Source organism: Notamacropus eugenii, chromosome 3, assembly GCF_028372415.1.
Source record: "Notamacropus eugenii isolate mMacEug1 chromosome 3, mMacEug1.pri_v2, whole genome shotgun sequence".
Classification (NCBI taxonomy): Eukaryota; Metazoa; Chordata; class Mammalia; order Diprotodontia; family Macropodidae; genus Notamacropus; species Notamacropus eugenii.
Window position 1 is genome coordinate 387,161,430 of NC_092874.1, and position 15,434 is coordinate 387,176,863.

The 15,434-nt window shown below is 39.8% G+C and overlaps 1 protein-coding gene across 2 annotated transcripts in view; it reads left to right on the top strand.

The window, feature by feature from the left end:
- Nucleotides 1-15,434, top strand: part of MAD1L1 (mitotic arrest deficient 1 like 1) — an 852,423-nt gene that overhangs the window by 553,234 nt on the left and 283,755 nt on the right. For both annotated transcript variants that reach the window (XM_072597719.1, XM_072597720.1), the window contains exon 16: nt 6,428-6,635. In XM_072597719.1, coding sequence (XP_072453820.1) covers nt 6,428-6,635 — 208 coding nt within the window. The remainder of the gene's footprint in view (nt 1-6,427; nt 6,636-15,434) is intronic.

The following is a 15,434-nucleotide window of genomic DNA, read 5'->3' on the forward strand; positions in this document are numbered from 1 at the left end:
CTTTGAGGGCAGTAATCAGGCACATTGAGATTTGCCTGACTGGTTTTGTGTTCTGTGTACAAAATACCTCTGGGAGGAAAATGTTCCATCTGAATCTGCGCTTCAGGGAAGTATCCATCTAGATCACTAGTGACCCCCATGACTGGTATTGCTCTGGCCTCCTAAGCCTGTAGGAATAAATTAACTCTGCCACGTGGCCTCCATCTTTGAAAGGATGGACTGCACATGAATTTATCATAAAGTGCTGGGCAATTTAGAACTCATTCACTGGCATTTCACTGCTTACCACCTGAGGCTTAGGGACTCATCTGATTTTATTTACAGGAGGTTTTTTCACATGGAGAATATTATGGTAGTGCTTCATTTTCCAGAGGACTAACTCCTGACAATCAATATTACTCGATCAACAAATTTTTATTGAACAGCTACAATGTAAAAGACCTTGTGAAGAGGAAATAACAACAAAAAATCTAATTTGTAGTTAATACTCTCAAGAAGCTTATAGATAGCAGTCAGTCAGTTAACTAGCATTATTAAACACCACAGCCAGGCAGCGTGCTAAGCGCTGGGTGCACAAAGAAAGGCCAAAGAGAGTCCCTTGTTCTTAAGGATGTTACAGTCCAATGAAGGAGACAACATGCAAACCACAATATGCAGACAAAACACATTCAGGATCATCTAGAGATGTCAACAGAGGGAAGGAACTAACTAACATTCAAAGGGATTGGGGAAAGTCTTTTTTTTAATTAAATTATTTTATTTCTTTTCAGTGTTCGACAATCACTTCCATATATCTTAGATATTTTTCCCCTTCCTCCCCACTCCCTTCCTGAGATAGTGTACAATCTTGTATAGGTTCTCCCCATACATTTCTGTTAAATACATGTTACATAGAAGAATTAAAATGAATAGGAGAAACCATTAAACAAAACAAAACATAATACCCAAGAAAATGGTCTGTTTCTATCTGCAATCCAATTCCATAGTTCTTTCTCTGGATGTGGAAGGCGTTTTGCCTCAAGAGTCCACTGGAAATTTTTAAGTCCTTGCATTGCAATGAAGGACTAAGTCTACCAGAAAAATTCCTTGCACACTGTGGTTGTTGCTGTGTACAAAGTTCACCTGGTTCTGCTCCTTTCACTCAGCATCAGTTCATATAAGTCTTTCCAGGCTTCTCTGAAGTCTTCCTGTTCATCGTTTCTCATAGCACAATAGAATTCCATTACATTCATATACCACAACTTATTCAGCCATTCCCCAATTGATGGGCATCCCCTTGATTTCCAGTTTGGGGCCACTACAAAGAGAGCTGCTATAAATATTTTTATACATATGGGACCCTTTCCCGTTTCTGTGATTTCTTTGTGACAGAGTCCCAGAAGCGATATTGCTGGGTCAAAGGATATGCATATTTCTGTAGCCCTTTGGGTATAGTTCCAAATTGTTCTCCAGAATGGTTAAATCAGCTCACAACTCCACCAACAATGAATTAGTGTTCCAACTCTCCCACATCTTCTCCAACATTTGTCATCTTCCTGTTTTGTCATGTTAGCCAATCTGAGTTGTTTTGAATTGCATCTCTCTAATCAATAGTGATTTAGAATGTTTTTTCATATGATTATGGATAGCTTTAATTTCTTCCTCCGAAAACTCCCTTTTCATATCCTTTGACCATTTATCAATTGGGGAATGACGTATTCTTATACATTTGACTCAGTTTTCTATATATTTTAGAAATGAGGTCTTTATCACAGACACTAGTTGCAAAAATTCTTTGGAAAAAACTTCTTGCTGAAGGCTTCTTTAGCTAAGACCTTAGGGAAGCCAGGAGGTACAGATGAAGAGAGAAAGAGAATGTTTCAACTTGGTAGGATTATCAATAAAAATACCCAGAGTCAGAAGGTAGAATGTGTGAGGAATAGTGAGTGTTGGTGGATTACAGAGTATGTGGGAAAGGGTGTAAGTTGTAAGAAGATTGGAAGGATAGGAAGAGGGACCAAGTCAAAAAGGGCTTTGATCATCAAATAAGAAATTTTGTATTGATCTTGGAAGTGATAGGGAGACACTGGGTTTTTTGACTTGAATGGAGGCCAGGGAGTAGTGCTCAAATTTTAACTTTAGGAAGATAACATGAGCATCTAAGTGAAGGAGAAACTAGAATGGAGAGAAAATTGAGGCAGGCAAGATCTACCAGCAGGCTATTTCAGTGGTCCAGGTAAGAGGCAGTGAGGGCCTGTACCAGCATGGTGGCAGTGTCAAAAGAGAGAAATGGGCTTATAAAAGAAATATTAAAAAATTAGAAAGGACAGGACTTGGTAACTTATTGAATATGGGAAATAGCAGAGAGTTAGGAGTCGTAAATGACATGTGGATTGCAAACCTAAGTGATTGGGAAGATGATGGTACCCTCTAATATATTAGGGAAATTAGTAAATGGGGAACATTTGGGGGAAATGATAATGAGTTGAATTTTGGACATTTTGAATTTGACATCTATGAGACATCAAGTTTGACATGTCCAGTGGGCAGTTGACCAGGCCAGAATGGAGTTCAGGAAAAAAAGGTGAAGACTTGACAAAGAAATCTAAAAACTATCAGCATAGAGATAAAAGCTGAATCTATGGGAGCTAATGAGATCACAAAATGAAACAGTATGAAAAGGGAATACATGAGGGCCCAGGACTGAACCGTGGGCAATGGTTAATGGGAGTGACCTAGATGAAGACGTAGCAAAGGAGTCTAAGAAGAAATGATTAGACAAGGAGGAAAACAATTTCACAAAAACCCAGACAAAAAAGAATATCAAGAAGAAGAGGCTGATCAACTATAGCAGTGGTTGCAGAGAAGTGAAGGATAAGTTTTGAGAAAATGTTATTAAATTTGATCATTATGAAATTATCGATAACCTTGGAGAAAGCAGTTTCAGTTGATTGATGAGCCAGACTGCAGAGAGTTAAGAGGAGAATAAGGGGAAAGGAAGTAGACTCCAATCATATACAGCCTTCTGAAAGAGTTTAACTTTTAAAAAGAGAAGACAGAGACACAAGAGAGAAGAGACATGCAGAGAAAACATATATAGGATGCTAGCTAGCAGGATAAATAGATCAGGTGAGTGTTTTTGAGGATGAGGGAGAAATGGACATATTTGTAGACATCAGGAAAACAGTCAGTAGACAAAGAAAGATTGAAAATAAATGAGAAAGTAAGAGTGATATGGGGGCAGTTTTGCTGGAGAGGACAGAGTGGAATGGGTAAAGTTGTGTACCTACAAGGGCTGCCTCTTCAAGTGAAACAGGGATGAAGGAAGAGAAAATGACAGAAGATATCTTAGTGATGTAAAATGAAGAAGAGAGAAGAAGAGAGAGCTCTTAGTGAATGACCTCAATTTTTTTCAGTGAAATATGAGACAAGGTTCTCAGCTGAAAGTAGGTTGAGGGCAAGGGAAATTTGAGGAGAGATGAAAAAGCCTGGAAGTGCCACTGTGGTGAGTGGGTTACTGAGTCATTTACAGAGGCGTAGAAAGAATACTTTGGCACAATAAGGGCCTAGTTGAGGTTAAGTAACATCCATTATTACTAGACCCAGTCAACAGTTTTTCATGACTTTTTCCAGGTTTGTTTTATAGCATTTGAGTAGGCACTGAGGCAATAAATGGTGGAGTCATCCAGAACTGAGGCCTGTAGGGCAAGATCTTCAGTAGAATGAGGGGGGCAAGGGACTTGAGAGAAGACAATGCAAAGTTCAACTGGTTCTCCAAGGTTTCAAGATATTGAAGGGATGAGAATATAGCCAGAGCAGGGGTGATGGCCTGGGAAAAAACTGGGAGGTAGAAGGATAAGGCTAGGGGCAGAGGGTATACTGAAGATGAAAAACAGATTTGGGGTTTGGAAGGCAGAAGAAGAGGTGCAATGACAAAATATTGTGATTAGATAAAGGAATTTCAGAGTTCATGAACATGAAAGTGGTATACAGTGGGTGATATAGGATAATATTAAGGGTATCACCATCTCTGTATGTGGGTGAGGTAAGGTTGAGGAGGTAATAGGAAACTAAAAAACTGAGGAACTAGGAGGTTGGGGTGTTAGCAAGGATATCATGATATAGATTGAAGTCCCTTAATATGAAGGAAGGAATTGTAAAAGACAGAAAGACTAAGCCAGACCCTGAACTCACTGAGGAAAAGAGCAGAGGATTCTGGAGGTAGTAGACCGTAGGCACGAGAATCTTGATTGTGCAATAAATATGAATTGTATGAATATCAAAGGAAAAGAGTTTACTTAGTGATGGTGGTAGAGGGAGACTGGAAGTGGCAACGGAGAGCAAGGAGTATTTCAGTTCTCCCAGCAAGGCCAGTGGGGATAGGGAAAGCATGAGTGAAAGTATAATCAATGCTAGAAAGACTGGAGAGAGGGAAGGGCTCAATAATTGAAGACAGTAGGAGTGGGAAAGGAAAAGGTAATTACATAGTAAGTGGATAATACAGAAAATAAGCACTCTAGAAATTAATAGGATGGTGAGATCACTATATGCTGCAAGTATGCTGATTAGGATTCATGGAAGAAGAGATATTTGGATTGAATCTTGAATAAGATGGTTAGTATATAAGTAGGCAGAGAAAAGAAAGGAGCCTTAGTTATCCAGAATGCTGACTCTCAGTATTATCTAGACAACTTTGGAGATTCCTTCCAGATCTAAATCTTTGATTTTATGATCTTACAGAATATAGCTAAGAAGTCAAGCATAAGGTAAAAATTCAAGGAAAGTGGCCATCACAGAAGCTATAATCTTTACTCGATGTGAGGAATGCCAAAGAGCCACACTGACTCAGAGTTGTGGATAAAAGTAAACTTCCAATTGAACAAGCTTGGTTATTTCTCAGCTAGTACATATTGGAAGGGAGAGAAATGGTTGTGCTAGAGTTACGTGCAGCCCTGGGGTCTTACCTTATTCTGAATTTCTCTTGTCTTCTGCTGTAATAAAGTATGCTCCAGAGACTCCCAGGATGAACCCCAACATTAAATAGTCCCCAAATCCAGTGCTTGTGGACCTGATTCTTGTGTTTACTTTTTATACTTGTTCTTCCTCTTCTGCATTCTAGTAAGGAAGTATATAATACCTTTAAAAAGGATTTTTATCAAAATAATTAATATAAAAAGTTTTAGTACTTTAAATAGCTTCAGTTATCTTGGCAGTTCATTTATATGGAACACAAATTGTAACAGAACACATGATCTTTTGATTCTTTTTTAATGGTGATCCTCTTAATTGGTCTTGAAAAATGAAATAACAGCATAGCCCAAAGAAAGGCATCCTGGTCGAGATCTTTTTGTAATGGTGCCATTAAAACTTTATAACCGAATTGTTGCGGAGCTCCCATTTGATCCTGTATCGTTTTCTCCCTCCTGTTCTATGCAGCTTAACTCCGTGTCCTGGTCACCTTACAGGACATCCTTCATGGCTTAAGACCAACTCTGGCCATTCTGTCCAGTTCATCGTTCTTCCATGCTCTACCTGCCATGCCCTTTGAACACCTGAAGTTTCCTTTGCCTATACCACTACCAGCCCATGCTTCTGACCACATTGAATTCCTGCCCATGTGGCTCCTGTGGGTATTCAAGTAAACTAGAAACACGTATGTTTTGTCCATCTTGCCACTGGCTCCATTTGTATTGTAACTCCCATTCCGTCTGCAACCTTCCTTTCCACCGAAACAGCAAGGATAAGCCTGTCTATTTGGCCAGGGGTACAATAGATAACTGATCTGAAGAAGGGCCTTGCCTCTTACTAGGGCTGGGCAGCAAGCTCTGCCCAATCAAGGCATACCACAGCCCCCACCCTATTCCTATCCTGCAAACCCCCAGCCACGAGCTCTGTCCAGTCCTGAAAGTCCCCCATACCTAACTCCCCTCCTGCCGAAATTGAAACTTATAGAAGCTTTGTCTCTTTGTTTCTTTGGGGACTCTCCATGCTTTGCTGACAAACTCAGTAAACCTTCTTTGGTTCCTAAATTTCTGGTTTAGTTTCCGTTCTGGTTCAGATTCTGTTTTGTTCTAGCACCTACAATTTTACCCACATTCCCTGCTGCTCAGCTCTATGTTATTGTGTGTCCAACGCTCTCCCAGCTCTGCGGACTTCATTTCATAGCTTCCTTCTTTCATTTCTCCTCCTTTCTCCTACCTCATTCAAATTCTTGCCATCCACTCAACCTCTTTACAAGAAGGGATTCCCCACTTATAACACTGTTACTGCAAAACATTTCCTCTTTTAACATTGTTCCAACTGATTATGGTTTTGTGGAGCTAATGGACGAATTTAGACTGGATATGCTTGTTTGGGATCTTTTGACTCTTTTAAATTTTATAAATTTAACCTTCAGGTGTGTAAGTTGCCACTGGTGACACCTAGGATTTCTCTCTTCCTCTTCCAGGGTCACTATGACCACAGCAAAACAAAAGTGCTCCACTTGAGTATGAACCCAACCAGCCTTGCTAAGGAACGCCTCAAGATGGAGCAGCAGCAGCTGCAGGAGGAGTGCCAGCACCTCCAGGAGATGGTCCGGGTCCTGGAAGGAGGAGGCTCCATTACCAACAAATCAGAAGTGGTTGGATGCCTGCAGCCTTCACAGGAGATTTCAGGTACATCCCTCAGTACTGTCTCTCTGCTGACTCTATGGTGCAAAACCTTTTGGCCTTTGGAGAAGGCGGCAAGACCCCAGGGATGTTGGCTCAAGAGTATTATTGCTAACAATCTTGAAAGGGCTGGGGTCCAAGGTGAAGAAGACTGTAATGAAACTTGATGGCAAATGGACTTTTTCCTAAATTGTAACAGAATGCATACTGACCTAGAGGGAGTTGTGATCGACTGTGTAATGTTAACAACAGCCTGAAAAAGGTGATATTTTCCTTATGGCATTGAGGCCCAGAAAATAAGGAATAACTCAGACAACTAGTAGAGAAACAAGTGGCTGGAATCTTTTCAGACTCCCTTAAAACAAATTAATATCGTTTATCAGTTTATATGTGCCCCATTAATCATTACGAAATCCAATACTCCATGAAAATGGAGAACATATTTCATTTGACCGAGAACATTTTACAGAATCCAGAGAGAGTCCCTTGCAGTTGAATATGTCGATGATTCAGTAACAAGAGAGGGAAAGAAAGAGTTACCATTTTAATAGAGTAACAGAGAGGTCAGTGCCTCTCCTGCACACTCTCCAATTCTGTAAATCAAGGTAACAATCTCTGGAACGTGTGACTTGTCACCTCATACACAGAGGGGTGTCCAGCTAGAGTTGATTCACACCCCCCAAACCCGGGAGATTTTTACAATTGCAAGTTCTATCCTGAGAACATTCACTTTGCAACTGCAGAGAAAAACAGATCAATCAATAGGAAGGAATGAAAGGGCTCCGGGAATCAGACTGTCCCTATGCCAATGTTCACAGCCAACGCCTTTGGTAGAGGGTACTTTGGATGCTACTTGCTCCTGTTTCTGGCATTGCCTCTGACTGATCCCCAGCTGCAGCCTCGGGGTGCCCAAGGAGGGGACTTTATTTCTGAGAAAAGTGCTCCAAGGAAAGATCAAGAGTGTTCAGAAATGAGAAGAAAGATTTTCTTTAGACCTTTTGGTAGTACTTTCTTTCTAGTCATTTCATTTCCTTGCTGTGCCCTGCCTTCCCCATTGTAAGAGGGGACATATGGAAGATAAAAAGGTTTCTTTGGAGAATTGTAGGTTCAGTTTTCCTCCCCTCCTCCTCACCTCTCCCTCCCCCCCACCATAAAATAACACCTTGGCTTGTGTGGAACATTATACTTTGCAAAGTAATTTCACATCTATAATCCCCACAACATATATGTGAATTTGGTGGTGATTGGTAGAGATAAATAGAGCCCAAAGAACTGGCAGAGACTTGGGAGATCATCTCATTCTAGTCCCAGTTTCCTCTTAGTGCAGGGACCCTCTGTATGATATTCATGATAGCCTCAATTTTGACATGTAAAGCAACTAAAGGCTCACTTCTGTATGAGACAGCCTGGTGGATTATCAGCTTTAGTTGTTAAAAAGTTCCTCCTTATGTTCAATTGAATTCTGCCTCCTTTTGGTTTTTTTAGTTATATTTGTAATCAGCCAGCATTTATTTTTCCTCCCTTCCACCCACCTCTTTTTATTAGAAAAAAGGAAAAGAACAATGAGACCCTTTTTTAAAAACAGATATTCATTCAAACAAAGGAAGTTTTCACCTTGGCCATGTCCAAAAAATGTGCATCTCATTTTTCATTTTGAGTCTATTAAGTCCGTTTCTCTGTTAAGAAGTGGGTAATATGTTTCATCCTTTTTCCTTGGGGGTAGGGGGAGGAAAAAGAACACGCATTTCTGTAGCATCTACTGTACACCAAGCGACAATTATTGTCTCATTTGACCCTCACCACAGCCCTGAGAGATGGTTGTTGTTATTAGCCCCATTTGACAGTCGAGGAAACTGAGGCAGACAGCAAAAAAGGAATAGCTAGTAACCCAGTTTGACCAGAACATAGTTTGTGAAAAGGGTCAGTAACAAATAACACTGGAAAGTAGTTGGAATCTAGACTGTAGAGGGTAAAGGTTGTTATTGTTGTTGAGTTGTTTTGGTTGTGTCTGACTCTTCATGACCTCTTTTATGATTTTCTTCACAAAGATACTGGAGTGGTTTGCCATTTCTTCTCCAGCACATTTTATGGATGAGGAAGCTGAGGCAAACAGGGTGAAGTGACTTGCTCAGGTTCACACAACTATTCGGTGCCTGAGACCAGATTTGAATACAGGAAGATGAGTCGTCCTGTCTCCAGAATAGATTACCTCAATAACAAAAACAATCAAAGTCATATGATTACATCAGTAGATGCAGAAGAAACTTTTGACAAATTACAACATCCATTTCTAAGTACAGTACCTGGCACATAGTAGACATTTACTAAAAATTTTATTAATTGCTTGAGTCTTTTTTTTAGATAGTAACCAACACAGTAATAAATGGATGGTTCTTTAGTATAGCAAATAATATATATTGAAAATCATGGCTAGGATTTTCTGTGATGAATAAATGTGAGATGCCTTTATGATGAGATCAAGGTAAAGCATGAATGCCATTGGTCACCACTCCTGTTTGGTGTGATATGTTTCTAGAGGTGCTTTTTATAGTAATGAAATGAGAAAAAGAAATAGAGTAAGCATATGCATGAAGGAAACAAAATTATTACATTTTACAGATGAATAATGGTTTATTTAGAGAACCCAAGAGAAGCAAGTAAAATTAATTAAACAATAACTTCAGCAAGGTAGCTGGATATTATATAAACACACAAAACCATCATCAGCCTTTCTACATATTACCAACAAAACCCAGCAGGGAGAGTTAGAAAAAAAATCCCGTTGAAATTAACTACAGAATATATAAAATATCTGGGAGTTCAGCTACCAAGACACACACAAAAGACAATGTGAATATAACCATAAAACACTCTTTACTGACATAAAGACAAAGCTAAGGAATCAGAGAGATATCCATTGCATCTGGTCAGCCTATGCCAGTGTAATAAAAAGGACAATATTACTTAAATGAATGAATGGGTTCAGTGCTATTCCAATCAATTACCAAAAGCTTGCTTTACTGCACAGAATAACTATCATCATCATAATAAAGTTCATCTGGAATCAATTATAGGTCAAAACTCTAAACTGAAATAATGTATAGAAAAGTGGGAATAAAGGTGGCCTTATTAAGTGGCATGTGCGGGAGACTGAAGCTTCGCTGCCTTAAACTTGAGAGTCCTGAGTGACAATATGCGAAGCCAATTGGTTGTCTATACTGAGTCCAGCACAGTATGGTGATCCCTCAAAAGCAGATGGCCGCCAGGCTGTCTAAGGACATTTTTGGTTAAAAATAGCATTAGTTAAAGCCCCCATGCCAAGCGGCAGGGAGTTTGAGCCCATGAGTTGTCGTTGTACTTCTAGCCTGGATGAAGGGAGGAGGAAGAGAGCCAGCTTAGCAGAACAAGATCTCAAAATGGACTATAAAGCAGTAATTATTCAAACTATTTGCTACTGGTTAAAAAATGAAAAAGCTGATCACTTTAGATCAGATTAGGCTGACAATATCCACAAACAAATAAAGCATAGTGCTTGATGAACCTTGGGACTCCAGTTACTGAAAAAGGGACTCATTCTTCAACAAAAAACTTGAAACCTGTCTGACAAATTAGATTTAGACCAATTCTCACACCACTACAGCAAGTTTCAAATGAATACAGGCCACACATTAATTCCTGGAGCAAGGAAGGAGATACCATTTACAACTGTGTATAGAAGACTTCTTGATCAAACATGAGATAGAGAAAACTGACCAAAAAAATGGACAGTTTTCATTGTAAGTAATTGAGAAGTCTCTGCAGAAATAAAATCAATGTAGCTTAAATTATAAAGGAAATAATTTACCGGGGGTTTGGAGGGAGGATCCGTGTAGCACATTTCTGTGTTCAATAGAGTTCTGATAGCTAAGATATATAGGGAATTGATACAAATACTAATAAGAATAGCCATTCTCCAATAGCTAAATGATCAAAACAGATGAACAAGATGTTTTCAAGAGAAGAAAAGCAAACTATCTACAATAATATGAAAAAAGTTCCAAATCATTAATAATAAGAGAAATATGAACTTTTAAAGCTCTATGGCCTCTCATGTCTATTAGATTTGAAAAGATGACCAAAAAAAAAAAAGAAAATGACAGCTGTTAGAAAGCTTGTATGAAAACAAGCATGTTCTTGCCCTATTAGTAGAGCTGGAAAGCAATTTGATTCTGTACACAAACAGTCCCTATATTGTGCATACTCTTTGCCCCATCAATTCCACTGTCCAAGCTTGCACTTCAAAAAGATTGGAAAGGAGGGAAAGGATCCACATGGACTAATATAGTTTTTTTTTTTAATGTTAATGTATTTTTTTATTATTTTATTTGTTTTGAGTGTTCTACAATCACTTCCATATAACTTAGATTTTTTTCCCCCTCCTTCCCTGCTCCCTCCTCCCTCCCTCCCTGAGACAGCATACAATTTTATATAGGTTCTACACATACATTTCAATTAAATATATTTTCACCTTAGTCATGTTGCATAGAAGAATTAAAATGAATGAGAGAAATCATGTAACAAACCAAAACGTAATACACACACACCAGAAAAGTGATCTGCTACATTCTGTGATCGAATTCCATAGTTCTTTCTCTGGATGTGGAAGGCATTTTGCCTTAAGAAACCATTGGGAATTTTTTAAGTCCTTGCATTGCAATGAAATACTAAGTCTGCCAGAAAAAAATCCTCATACATTGTGGTTGTTACTGTGTACAAAGTTCTCCTGGTTCTGCCCCTTTCGCTCAGCATCAGTTCATATAAGTCTTTCCGAGACTCTCTGAAGTCTTCTTGTTCACCATTTCTTATAGCACAATAGTATAAAATATTTGGGAGTCTACCTGCCAAAACAAACCCAGGGACTATATGAACACAATTACAAAACACTTTTCGTACAAACAAAGTCAGATCTAAGTAAGTATATTGTTTGTTGTAGCCAAGAATTGTAAACATCATGGGTGTCCATCAGCTGGTAAGGGCTAAACATATTATGGTATGTTTATGTGAATATAAAGGAATATTGGTATGTCATTAGAAATGACAGAAGGAACAGATTCAACGAAACCTGGAAAAATTTGTACAAACTGATTCACAGTAAAGTGTGGAGAGCCAAGAGAACAATTTATACAGTGACTACACACTGTAAAGAATAATAACTTTGAAAGATTTGAGAACTATCATCCATGCCATGACAAATTTGGCAGAGAACTGAGGATTAATCGTGCTTCCTACTTTCTGATGGTGATGAACTATAGGTGCAGAATGAGACTTGCACATTCAGCCATGGCCAATGGAGCGATTGTTTTTCATGATTGTGTTTACTACAGTATAGGGTTTTTGTTTTTCTTAGGGGGTAATGATAATGATACTAAAAAAAACAGGCATGAATCTTTTTTTTTTAAGTGAAAAGAAGATGGCTGAAGGGAGTTGAGAAAGCTCTGTCAGAACAATGTTGAAATTACAAAATACTATGTTTAATTTAAGCTATTAAAAAAGCAAACTGTACATAATGGGAAAAAAGACTGCATGACAAGTTCATAATAAAAATGAACATTTATTGTTTTTAAAGATACTGCAATAACTGTAATCCAAATGAGAGGTTATCAGGGTCCCAATTAAGATGGTCGTTATGCACGCAGAGTTAAGAGGATGGCTGTGAGAGATGGTGCCGAAGTGGCGTGCATCTTTCTTGTCCTCTCTTTCTATCTAAGCCCCACCCATTCTTGAAGTTCTCATTTAAGTCTCACTTTCGCCTTGAAGCCTTCTCTGACTATCCAGTACATTATGAAAGTTTCTCATATACTTGGTAGTTAAAAGAACTGTACAGGTGGGTAAAAGGGGAGGGGGAAAGATGGGGTGGGATGAGATTGTTTTTATTCTAAAGAAGGAAAGTTGGTGGGGGCATCATACCTGACTTCGAGCATGTGGAAAGCTGCCATGTAGAAGAAAGTACCGACGTGTTCTTTGGGGCTCCAGAAGGCAACCCATTGAGTGGAAGTTCCTGGGAGGAAGCTTTCGGTTCAACGTAAAAAGAGCATTTACGGCTCTTGTATTACAGATTGTCTTGTGAAGTAAGGAATTTCCTCCTCACTGAAAATATCGCAGCAGAGTCTACATAGCCACGTGTTACTTATGTTGTAAATGGGATTTACGTATGAAGGAGAAGACTAGTTGAAGTTACTGCTGAGGTCCCTTCTGGGCTAGCTGTTCTAGATTGTCTTTCTGTATCTATGCATGTTTCCTTCTCCTCCTAAGGTGACTATCATCTCCTTCAGGTCAGAATGATAATAAAACAGTAATAACTTACCTTTACGTAACACTTTAAAATTCCCACAATGCCCTCTGAGGTAGGTAATGGGAATACTATACCCATCATACAGATGAACAAACTGTGGTTTCAAGCACAGAAATGATTTGTCCAGGATCATCTAGCTATCTGTTTTCAACTTTCTACTCCAGTGCTCAGTCCTCTCTCTTATACTTTATAACTGCCAGAGTGCCCTGCAGGTTGCTTTGCACATCTATGTTTAATAAGTATGTTGATTAATTGATCTACCTCTCCTGATCATCTAGTTAAAAAGGAGTCTGTCAGAAACAAGTAGATGGTGACTGTGATAGGGTCAAGATTAAATCAAGGTGCAGATAGTTTCCCCTCTAGCAAATCTGATCCATGAACTTGCATGGCTTTAGCCCCACAGGGACTCTCTAGCAAAGCTGTGGGGTATGGGAGGCCTTTAGCCCCAGAATTGTTCTTTTATTACATCTGCCTAATGTGAGTTTCAGTCATCCCATGGTGGGTTCTGAGGATAATAATTACACCAAGCAGCAAAGGCTTTAAGGACAGTGATGTTGATGATGCTGATAATAATGTGTTGGCCATTACAGAAGGCTTTTGTCAGTCCTGCCTCCAGCGCGTTCCCTCTGACCATGACTCTGACTGCTGGGGAGGAAATAAGGAAATTATTATTGTGGACACTAAAGCTCATTAAGTGTGACTCTATTAAAAATCAAGGTTAAGCTGGACTTTAAATCTCTCTGAGCAGAACCACTGGCGGCTACAGTGTGTGCTGGCAAGTTGCCATGGAGTTCAGTGGCCCTTTTCCTTCATTTATGTGATAATCATCTCTATTAAAAGTCATAATGCAGCTCGATCAAAGGAAGCATTCTGGCAGCCTGCACAGTGACCAGGTTGCCCCCACTTCTGTAGACAGAAGATGGCAGATGGGACTGGTATTGATGGGACAGGCTGTTGCTGGGCCTGTTATTAGAAAGAACTCGATCTTTATGACTTACTTTTTCCTCTTCTCATGACAACTCAGGTCTGGATTCTGTCACTGAAGCTCTTAGAGCAAGGTCAGGCAGCTACCCCTGGGAGCACGTTAAATCTTTTTGTCCATGAATCTTGCAGAGACGGGAGAACAGACCAGAGCAAGCTGAAGGAAGCTTACCCTAAAACAGCAAGTGCCGTCTCTAGCCCTTCTGTCCCCTTTCCTGGGCCATCTTCCTTTTTTGCTTTCTTTCACAACCTCACCTTAATTATTGTCCCCCTCTTGTGTCTGTAACAGGAGTTTTTGGTTCTTCCTTCTCTTAACCTCCCACCATTTTCCTCTCTCCATTCCTTGCACATGCCCCTTCTGGAAGAGCCTTTTCCCTATTTTTTTTCCAGTGTTCCATTTTCTTCTCTCTGGGGGATTTGCTGCAGTAGCATTTAGTCTGAATGATGGTTTTTGTTTATTTGTTTCTGACTGGAGGGGGAGGAGAGGGGCTGGATAGCCTGACCTCATCATGTGAAGTCACTATCAATCTGTCTCTCTGCTTTCTAGTGGATGGCAAGTGCTCTTTCTCCTTTATTCCTGGGATGCCAGGCCAGAAGAAATAAAGCTTCTTTCTCTGGAGTAGTAATGTCTAGAGGCCAATTAATGGCATTCATCATGAGAATGGAGCGCTGACTGTATCCAGTACCACCTATTAACAGAAGCAAAGTAACTGACACTTACAGGTTGCCCTGCTCCACACACATCTTGAGAGTTAAGTTCTCTTTTGGAAATATGGCATCTCTAGCTCTTGGAATCTCAGCTTCTTCACCTGTGAAATGAAGGTTTGGGGCTATTATTACTTCTCAGGGTCTTTCCCATTTTCACTCCTGTGATCCTTTAATTCTAATTATCATCAACTTTCCATAACACTTCATGGATCACTGAACGTGAAGTTTGGCTTTCTTTAGAGATAAAGTATTAATAGCATCAGAGGAGGAATGCCTTCAATGACCTTGGAGAACTAAGAGTCATAGGGATAATAGAAAGATCATCAAAATATGGAATCAAGAGACCCAGGATGTAGTCCCTATCAATCCTTCTCTAGAACTTGGACAAGTTAGGATACTTTGTTCCTTATTTTTCCATCAGAAGGATGTCTCTTTCCTGCGTAACGTAGAGTGATCCTGGATAAAGTACAGAAAGGAAAAATGGGTGGTTGGTCATGGGCTGTGGGGAAGAGGACAATCCAACCTCCATAGAAACACCTGACTCACCAATCATCACCCAAGATAAAAAGCCCCTCTCCTTTGCTGAGGGATGGTGGATATTTTTGTTCACACTGCAGGAATGGGGATCAGAATTGCCTTCCCTACCCCAGGCCCATGACCTCTCTCACCAATGAGAAAAGGAGTCTTTGCTTCCTTCCCTACAGCAGCCTTTTCAGACAGCCTGCTGAGAGGTCTGCTAATTGGACGGAGTCTTGCCAAATGTGATGAGAGACTGCAGGTCAGTC